Here is a 10,705-nt window from a genome sequence, read left to right on the forward strand (position 1 = left end):
CCTGTCAAGTAGCTAATTCCAGCTAAACCACTCGCTCCCGCTGATCATGTGTACTTACATGTGATCAGAGCATTCTTGTTAGATTAAGATTGCCTTAGTGTTGACTGGTGAAGTGCTGTAATGAATTAAGAAATGCATGTACACCACCAGCTGTTGCAGTGTTTCCACGTGCGAACAAACAGCATAGAAACATCACAGTAAATTACTCTGGAGTAATACTTCAGAAAAAAAGTCTGGCGGGACATTTGTTTAAGTTTAAAAGTACTATCCTGCCCAGTGTTTAAAATGGAAAGCCTCCAGGGGTAGAATGTAGGAACCACTTGAATAACTGTGACTATCGTTTTATCTTTGACATGATATATTGTTAACTGTACTGTAAACTACAGTGTTGCCCTGCACAGATAAACAAAACCACCGCTGTGTAAAACACGAGCAGTTTAAGAATCAACAGCAAATTTAACTAATGAAAATAAAAGGCACTGAGGAACATCAAGAGTTAATGCAAATAGTATTCATTTATTTTGAGGTTAAAAAGTCTTATAATAGAGCTCCAGAAAAGATTAAAAAAAAAAAAATACCAAACAGCATGCTTCAATTACAATAAGGGGAGGGGAGACCTCACAGCAAAAATTAGCATTCCAGCATCAACAGCTTGTTAAATGGTACAGGATTTTACCCATCAGGCTGAGCGATCCACAACACTGAAAGCTTTGTGTGTTTATTTGCACTCCCACCCAGGACTGCCTAAAAGTGCAAAACACTTAAAACAACAAGACCAACAGTCCTCAAAATCCTGGATCCTCGTCATTACACCGACTAACTCAAAACTCAGTTCTTTGTGGTGGAGCAGTGACAGTCAAAGGGAGAAAAGAGAGAATTCAGTTCTAGGTCTGGTTTCAACACTGGTTTTATCAATGTATTGCACAAGTTAAATTGAATACAAATCCAATTGATTTATTTAATTGACTTACATTAGAAGTTCATATAAATAGTATCTAAAACAAGAACAGCTTTTCCAGTGCACGCTGTAATCTGATTGAGAATGATGATCATGTTGGCTTTATTCAGTCATTTCTTGTTCTAATCAATGTTTTAGCATCAATTGGGTTGCTACACTTATATAATAAATAGGATGATTATTTAAGCAGTTTCCATCCCGATTAGTGATCCTTTTAAATCACTAAGTGCAATAGAAAAAAAATGGCACAAATGCAAAAGTAGGCTTGTATGTGGTATGGCCAAAGAACTGAGATTTAAGATTGTCTTGCTCAACAGAAAGCACTGCAATGAATTTTGAAGTTGGTAAATTATATCAGAGCCCATCCTTCCTTTAGATTTCCAGGCATTTCTTTCTAAAGAGATGGCTTTTAAATAAAGCAGGCAGGGTATCAAATCAAACAGCCTCCACTTTCCCAGTTCATTTTGATACATTACCATATGTGGTTTATGTCACTTCTTCTTAAGAAAAACAGCCCTTCCACGCCATTCACTGTAAATTCAGACAGTTTTTTAAATTGACTTTTCCCAAAAATAAACAAAAAGCACTCAGAAACTAAAAGGATAACCACCCTACTGGTAACAAGATGGCTCACAAACCCAACTCCTCCTCCTCAAGTTTATTCCACACTTTCATGTCAATTTCTCCACCCTGACATTCACTTATATTCAAGAACCTTCCAAAGGCAAGCTAAAGTAAAGTGGCAAGGCTAGATATCAAGGAAAAAAGAAAAAGAGAGCAGATACACTGCTAATCACCAAGGGTTAGGCATCAGTGCAATTGTTGTCTTTTTTTTTTTTTTTTTTTTTTTTTTTTTTTAAGGAAACCGGACGTATTTTAAATCGGAATAAGGGGAGTGGAAAACTTTTGCTGAAGTCACTTTAACCAATTTGGCGTTTTGTGAGAACAGTTCTGAAAACAGTATCATTGCCTAGGTTTGTTAACTTATCGTAATCATTAAACCAAAAATAACTAGGCATTTCAAACCCTCATTCCTTAAAAAGGTTATCTGGTAGCGTTATTTATTTATTTATTTATTTTTGTTAACCAAGACAAACACTTTCCTTGTTCTTCTCCACTTTTGGATTCTGAAACTTTTTTTGTTTGTTTGTTTGTTTTTAAACTAATGATACATTAAAAAAAAAAAAAAAAAACTGCAACATTTTAAGAACTCTGTTTGCAAAAGAAATGCAGAGATTTTTTTAGTTTTCTTTTTTTATATGGTAAATTTAAATGTCCCTTGAAGAAAGTGGTAAATGTGTCGTCAGCATTTCGATTCTTTCATTGGGTGTCTGTTAAAGTTTTGGCGCTGGGCAAGTGCAGGAGTGTTTGTTTTAATTTGTTTTGTGCACGTCGCAGCCAGGAGAGGGGCTCCGCAGGTTCTTCTGAAGCACGTGTGCGTCCGCCGGCTCTATTCTCTTGTAGTAGTTCTTTTTCGTTTCTATGATCTCAAATCCAAACTTCCGGTAAAAGTCGATTGCCGATTCATTACTTATCTGAACATGCCTGGGTCAAGAAAACAAAGAAAAATGGATTTAACTGATGGAAAATGGCACATTGGGTTAATGCAGTAAACCCTTTAAAATCTGGGTTCAAATTCAGAAGAAGTGAAGAGATATTGGTTGCATTAAAGCCTACATTACAAAACTGGTACACAATTCAGAACAATTGTTAGTTTTTGTCCAGGACTGTGCAGGTGGGTTATTCTGCGAGTGAAACTTTACATTACCTCTCATTAGCACCAATATTACTGGTCCCCCTTTTCTTCTGTTGACAAATCTTTTGGCTCTTTGAGTGTTTTTGGTACTTTAACTCAGAAAATACTGTACAGATTATTCAAATAAAAAAAAGTTTCTGCTACTTCCTGTTACCTAATCTCTTCAGTAAATAAATAAAGAATGCAAGCAAAGAACCCTACAATTTTCAGACTGAAAGGGGGTCCAGTGAAAAGTTTGCTCACAGTACTAAGAAAATTGTGTATAACAGTTTCATTTTCTTACTGAATACTTACAGATAGATGTTGTCAAATGTGCCATCCTTCTCACAGATGTTTAAAACATGGTTCAGCGTCTTTGTTCCTGGAAGAAAATATATACACATTTATATTATAAACACACACACACATATATTATATATATATATATATATATATATATATATTAGCTCATTAGAGATATTTATAGGTTTTTGACAGCATGACTACTTGTTATTGTTTACATTCAAATCCATGATTTATTCTTTCATGATGTAATGGTGTTCTATACATTGTGACATCATTTTTACTTCTACCTTTGAATCTGTATTAATTCTAATTAACATTACTTTATATAAACTTATATTTTTATTATATCATGCAATGCTGGCTCTGAGGATCAGTCTTGATTTGGCCTCCCCAGTGCATCAGCATGCACAACTTTTGAATGAATTTTGTTATGTCACATACATTTTAAAATGTTTGTAATGTATTATTAAAGTACTATTCATGGGGTAAAATGTGTAAGTCTTGTTCAATATATGAACATTAAGTTAGGTAATATTTATTATTGCTTACAAATGTGCAGAGTGAAACACACTGGCCCGCCTACTCCTAACTTATTTCCAATCTGGCCCCTTTAAATTTTAAAAACTAGTTGAAGAGCTCTGCTCTGACAAAGGCAACTCTATCGGTCCAGGATTTACGAGAAACACATGCAAGCAGTTTTACAGCAAGTACAGCATAAACCAGTCTGCGTTGTTGCAGATGAAACTACAGATGGGAGAGATAAGTGTCCTGAACATTGTATTTAATTTGTCATTTTATGAAAATTGTATATTTTTGTAATAATGCCCCTCGTTTGTATATTGTAATGCCAGCAATAAGCTGTTTTTTCAAAACACCTTTATTTGTTGACTGACCTACAGTACATTGTTACTAGTGGACTGCTTTAAGAAAGATTTTTCCTGAAAACTACAGTATCTCAGGGACTTAAAACAAAAATGAATTCAACAGATTTTTAATGTAAAAATATTATTTATGTTTAAATTACGTTGTTAATTCTTAATAAATTGGTAAAAACGGAATTGGTCATTTTGAAAAACGAAATTTGCCATTCCATAGAATGGAAAATCAGGAGCCCTATACTTTCGAATTCCACACAGTGAAACTGTCGACATGTAATACATTCTCAATATGCTCAGACATTCACATCTGCTCTCACAGCTGCCAAGCCTGCTTGTCCTTGGGGACCACACTCATGTCTCATCTTTTCGGCTGATTGCATAACAAATTTAATTCAATCAAAGCCAACTAGATTGAAAAATGTATATTGTGTTTCAAATGACCCTCACAGATTATCTAAAAGTTGCACATAATTCTTTTCCACATTTTTGCAGAACAGATTCACAGGTTTAACAATATACACAAATATGTCTTCAAAAGTTCAGAACCCTGCAAAACCAAGGCCATACTGTACAGACAACATGCAGTACAGCACTAATGTACCTTCTATCAGCGATAGGTAACCCCGGCACTTCCAGTCCAGAGATCTTCCTTCCAGCTATATTGTTAATTATTAAACTGATCATTTCATCACATCTAATACACAGTTATTGGAATGGCATCTAGGAGTTGCCACTCTCTGTTTAATAAGATGCTATTGAAACCAATAAAGGCATTTTGCTTGTCTACGTGACTTCAAGTTTGTAGTATGATGCATGTAGAAAGATGAACTGTAAAGCGTTACCTATTCCTAGTCGACGGTATGGTGCCAGACAGCCCAGGGTCATTATATAGAGCCTCTTCTGGTTCTGGGAGTGGTCGACTCTGCAGCACACTGCACCTACCGCTATGTCATTGAAGTACGCTGAAACAGAAAGTGGAACGTGTTACAACTGGAAGCCTGCTTTATCAGACACAAAACTTTACACTTTACACTGGCTTTGTACTTTACATTGGCTTGCAATAACATGGTGATAGCTCAATAATAATAATAATAATAATAATAAATCATTACACCTGCACAAAAGCTACCAAATAAAATGTATTTTGATGACTAGACGCCTGGCCTGAACTTGCTAATTTACCAACTGAGCCACAGTATATATTAGGCGGCCAGAGTTTCACAACTTAGGCCCAGTTTTAATAAGCTTCTGCTCCAGTTTGAAGTTTACATCACTTCTCTATACGGAATGGAAATATGTTGTACCTAACTTATTATAAAATTTGTCTGAAACATTAGCAGTATGTTTTTTCCTTTTAGAAAGAAAAAAAAAAACATTTTTCCCAGAATAAGATTGTAGTACATCTGGCTCGAATTAATGAATTAATTAGATTTGTGAATCAAATTATTTTTAACTTAAATTCTTTACCTAGTACAGTATAAGAATCATTAAGATTTACTTATAATTTCCCAGAATACAGCAGCAGCACAAAATCACATTCAAGCAGTTAGAAACAAATGACAATCAAATTATTATTATAATACAGACCCAGTTCTCTTACCCAGTTTAGCGAGCTCTCCCACCTCCAGAACATCTTTGTAGAACTTTTCATTGTAGCTGACCGGGAAGATGACCTGGTTTAACCGTTTCAGTTGCTTAATGTTGTGTGGCGTCACGTCTCCCAGCTCGATCCGGCTACTGGAACAAAACCAGACTGATCAACAACCAAGACAACCAAATTCACTGGCACCGAACACTGCAGCTCAGAGTCAGACACGTTGCTGCATTCTCCCTAGTGAAATACAAACAAACTGAGGGATTTGAGAAGTGACCGAAAAAAAAAAAAACTTGTTGAGTTATGGTCTATATTTATCACTTTCACAAAATAGTTTAGTAAATTGGAAGTACATTTGCTCAGCCCCAGCCAGTTACCAGCTGCTGGACCCAAAGCTGGAACAGGAAGAGGTAGGCCACAGCTGAACCGCACTCTCCAATCTGCTCCTGTCCTGCTTGCCTGCCTCTCCCTACAGCAGGGGCGACTGCCCTGAGATGATGGGGAACAATAAAGGAAACCAGCACTGTTTAGAACAGGGGGCCAGTCGTGGTCCTTAGGCCCACTGCACTCCAAGTTTAACAGGTAAAATGAGATCATTACAGGAGTCTGTCGTGTATCCGTGATATTTTATCCCTGGTAGCTCCCTTTTCCAGAAGTGAAAGCATTAAAAAATTCTCAATTATAAGCACAACTCACTTTTGCTTTCCTGTAGCTATTTTGTATTAGCCAGGGTTAGAAACGAACAAAATTGTAGTACTAGTCCCAAGGACTATTACCTTCTGAAACTTGCTAGCCCTTATGTAAACTTACTAGTCCTTATGTGATGCGAGTCAGAATCAACAACAGACATTGGGGTCCCTAAAATATTATTACATTTTATTTTCCTAAAAAATGGACACTTATAAAGCAGGATACAACAAACATTAATGCTCATTCCCAGATACAATGATTGGGTTTCTGCACCTGCCTTCCCCACATTCCGAACCCCAATAAAGTCTGTGTGGACAACACCATTGACAGCGTAGCATATCACTGCATCAGTAATGGAACTATCTGTAGAACCGTCCGAGACAACCGACAAATATTTAGCAGTTGCCATTCTGGTTAACTGGGCTGGATGCTGGGTCCTCGCAATAGTGTGTATTCACCCCTGTGCCTGTTTAGAATTTCTATAGGTTTTCCCCACATTTAATTGTTTTGCCTCATCCAGGTCACACATCCATTCAAAATTAGAATACAGTCGTGCTGTTTTGCAAGGGCGTGCGCTGTTCTAAAAAGCACTTTTAGCTTTAAAATCAGAGAGGTGTTTCTGGTGTGTAGTAATTGCTATGCTTTTGATGTGCCTTGTTTGGCAGTCTTTGTCTTTTCATTTTCACAGTTATATTGATTACTTGATTTGTCATGCGCTTTAAAAACGGACTATCGTAAAGGTAGGCGACTCAGTCACAAATGTGCCTCTCTGGCTTTACATCTTATTTTCTGAAGGCGTAGACTTACTGCAGCCAGTCAAATTGTGAAAGCCAGGTTACTTCAAAGAGCGCTGCCTCTTTTCTCTGTCGTATTCCTTGTGTTTGTGAATCATGGTCTTTTTCTTCTTTTGTGGTGGGCGGTATAAATCTACACATTGGGTGACGTTGCTGAAGAGCTTGATCATGATGGATAAACGGTTAGGGAGGATACGTGATGGCCAGACACACGACGGATTACTGTAATTACTTCTGGATGGAGGTTTAATTGGTTCAATTAAAACAATTTAGAACAGGGTTGAAACAAAGATCAGGAGTGGAAAGGCCAGCTTTGGCGACCTCTGGTTTAGATAGTTGAAATAAGTCCCTTTGTGTACCAAAGAGTCTCTTTAGTACTTTTCTACCTGTAAAGATTTTGTAGAAATCCAGAAAGGGTCCTATATGATAAAAAAAACAGACCCGTCTAAAACCTCGTCTGCATGGAAAAAGTAGGATTTGGACAACTAAATTTCCTACTGTGAGTGATGCCCGACAGGATTAAGAAAAGGTAAGCGTGCTACGAACACACAGTAGATGGTGCTCTTACACCCACTTACATACTGTATTGCAATACTGGCAGACTTCCCTGATCTGCAACATGAGGTAGAAACAGATCTTCCGGTACTCAAACCACCGCGTACAGCAAGACTTGCACCTACACAGGCCCACCACGAACACAGACACACAAGGATGATTTAAAAAAAAAAGAACTGCAGATCACACGTGAGCACAACTCCAGTCATCACATCACACCCTATTCCTAAATGATACCATGGAAATTAAAAAGGACAACATATATTATTTGTTTATTCGTCATAAAGCAGCACAGGCACAGCACTGAACCAATCACATACTATGTGAATATACTCTGACCTAGATATGAATGTGTTTGTATTGCTGGAACTACGATACTGGTACCGCTAGTTGCTGATGAGCAGAGTTATCACCTCATTTGAACCAGACTAGTAAAGTATATTTATAGAGTACATAAACAAATTCCCTTTTAAAAAGATGACAGCTGCAACAGTGACGTGCAAATTCAACTTGAGAAGCAACAGCAGTGGCACCAACTAGCCCTAATTACAAGAGCATCTGGCTAGGGACTAGGTTCTGGCCCAGTGCTGGGTTTTGTAACTCCCCCTTGTTTGGGTATACTGTTGAAAGGTCCAGATGCTAGGAATGTGTGCACTATGCTAAATCTGTTCTGAATGGACTACAGTAACAACACGGATAGGTTTACCATGAGGAGTTGTTAATGAAGCTATAAAAGGAAAATCAATTTCAATAGGGGCCTAATTGCTGACTATCTAACATAATTAATTGATGGTAGTTCAGAAACCCAGGACTGGATGCAGGACTTGTGTCTAACCTTTTTCCAAAACATATTCTCTTAAGATAATAAGTTATTACATGACAGGGGAACCAGAACACATTTCCCTGATATGTCATATTAAATAATAACCATGTAGAAACATGTATGGGGCATTATTATATTACCTGCACACTCAGTCTTGGTTTGTTACAGGCCACCTGTGCTCTGGGATCAATATGCTTAAGAAAACAGAACTGTAGGGCTGCTTTCTAGCTAATTTTGCCAAACCAGACCAGGGGGAAGAGATTAGCTTGCTTTAAAAAAAAAAAAAAAAAAAAAAAAAAAAAAAAACGTTAATGGAAACAAAAATTAGTGAGGAAAAGACAAACCACTACATATCCCGTGAGATTTGCTTGAGAGTGTGGGCAATGTAGACTATAGGTGACCGACACAGAGGCTGGCCTTTAAATATCGAATGCCATTCAGCCTTTCTTCACTGCCTTATTGAAAAACAAGGGCACAGATTGGTGCAAAGACAAAAGCACTTTAACTAGTTCCAAGTATACTTAACATTAAACAGATGGTACAGTATTTGCCATGTCTTTTCTACTTGAGCAGGGCCTTCTGTAGCAGTGAAAACAAACCAGGTAGTCCTCCCTCTATACACGAATAACTTCCCTACATTCCCTTTTCGCCGAAAATTGTATCAGTGTCCCTCCCCTTTCTAACACAAAAAACAGCTCCCCGTAACGACATCATTTCAGGTTCAATTTTCTGTTTCAGGGAAAGAGGTGTGGAAGCTGTCGACTAAATACAGAAAGAGAGTTAGAGCTCTCATGCTCCCAGTACTTGGACATGAATAATATACTAACTTTTGAGGTAAAACGGTGTCGGACAACACATATAGTTACAGTAGCTAGCTTTAGGTAATGACTACCAGATTATTCTAAAAATAAGAGACCCCTCTGACAGTAAACGGTTGTATGAAAACGCGACCCAATGTTGGAAACAAGAATCAAATGAGAATATTATGAGAAGGCTTCACTATTCTGAGGGCTGTGCTGAAGTTTACATGTAATATGGAACGAGTGGGCCTCAAATTAGTTTCAAGGAACCGGCATGTTAACAATATATAACGTTCTGGAAAAAAAATCGCATTTATTTTTATTTTATATTTTATGTTGTTTTTACAAAGCACGTTGCAAGCCACAAGCCACACAGTACAGCGCTCGATCGACTGTGTAACACCGTACAAAAATGACCCCGCCTTGTTTGTTACTTACACACAAGAAATAATCGATCGCTTAATACTATATACGACTACGACTACTAGAAAACACCGGAAAGCAGGAGGCGTTCTCCGCGTTAACATAATTCAATAAAATGAAGTAATCATGACGCTGCAAATTGTCCTTATCCAAAATACACCTAGTTAAAAAACAAACAAACAAGCGTTTGACAATAAAAAAACACTCAATCTTGAAAGAAGAACTTGTAATATCGAGTCACGCCAGCACTGTAGTGGATGATGGTGCTGTCGTTGGCAGATTCCAGACAGTACTACAGTATTGCATTGCACTACAGCCCCTAAAAAACTTTATTCATGATCAAGACCAAAACGTACCGTCAGACGACAGTAACTCACCCTTTCATGTTGATGAGGATTTGATTCTCAGTTTGACTGTTATTAAAGCGTGTTACAGTTTATAGTTCGGTGGATTTTAAACTGAGTTCAGGATCAAATTTTCTCCCGCTGTAGATCCAGCTCCACATGGATCAATCTCACCACCGAACGGAGCAACACTCGGGGTCAACTCTGACCTCGCTTGCACACTAACTCAGAATAAAATATATTTCTTTCTTTTTATAATTATAGTATAGCAATTATATCGATACTTGAATACCAAATATTGTTCGATTCCGATTGAACAATGTAATATAAAATAAGATTTAAAAAAAACCAAAACACGAGGACGTGACCTTTGACTCGAATGTTTATTTTTATTTAAATACAAATTGAAATTCAGCAATCTCCAATGGTTTTACAATATAAAAACGATTAAATGAAAATGACCTAAGTAAAATATGTTGTTATTTTTTTTAAAAAGTAAAATCACCAAAGGTTTTCATGTTGTCACGTGACCAGTGTCAAACACCCGCTTGTGGATTTTTGTTTTTTTACCAAACGACATAACACCGTTTTTTATTGTTTAAATTGTGTTTATTGGATTTAATCAACGAGATGAACAAACAGATATACAGCGATAAATTATTCACCTTGACTCACAATTTTCACCGAAATATAAAATACTGTTGCTACAATAGATGGTTATATCAGTGCTTATGTTGCTTTAAAAATATATCAAAAAAATAAATACAGTTGTTTCTGTTTTAATAACAGTAGCCCACAAAAAACA

The 10,705-nt window shown here is 37.0% G+C and overlaps 1 protein-coding gene across 2 annotated transcripts; it reads right to left on the reverse strand.

Annotated features, from left to right (window-relative positions):
• Nucleotides 1-496: 496 nt before the first annotated feature.
• Nucleotides 497-10,125, reverse strand: LOC117406190 (N-alpha-acetyltransferase 50). Of its 2 annotated transcripts, none has more exons than XM_034010105.3 (5): nucleotides 9,934-10,125; nucleotides 5,478-5,611; nucleotides 4,720-4,839; nucleotides 3,009-3,075; nucleotides 497-2,503 (listed from the first exon to the last, which is right to left on the reverse strand). In XM_034010105.3, exons 1-5 carry the CDS (start codon nucleotides 9,939-9,941, stop codon nucleotides 2,332-2,334), a joined length of 501 nt encoding a protein of 166 aa, XP_033865996.1. In that variant the 5' UTR covers nucleotides 9,942-10,125; the 3' UTR covers nucleotides 497-2,331. The 2 variants fall into 2 exon arrangements, with proteins under 2 accessions (XP_033865996.1, XP_033865995.1); XM_034010104.3 differs by having other exon boundaries at nucleotides 5,478-5,614; nucleotides 9,934-10,124.
• Between the last annotated feature and the right edge of the window lie 580 nt (nucleotides 10,126-10,705).

Source organism: Acipenser ruthenus, chromosome 9 (genome assembly GCF_902713425.1).
Source record: "Acipenser ruthenus chromosome 9, fAciRut3.2 maternal haplotype, whole genome shotgun sequence".
Taxonomy (NCBI): domain Eukaryota; kingdom Metazoa; phylum Chordata; class Actinopteri; order Acipenseriformes; family Acipenseridae; genus Acipenser; species Acipenser ruthenus.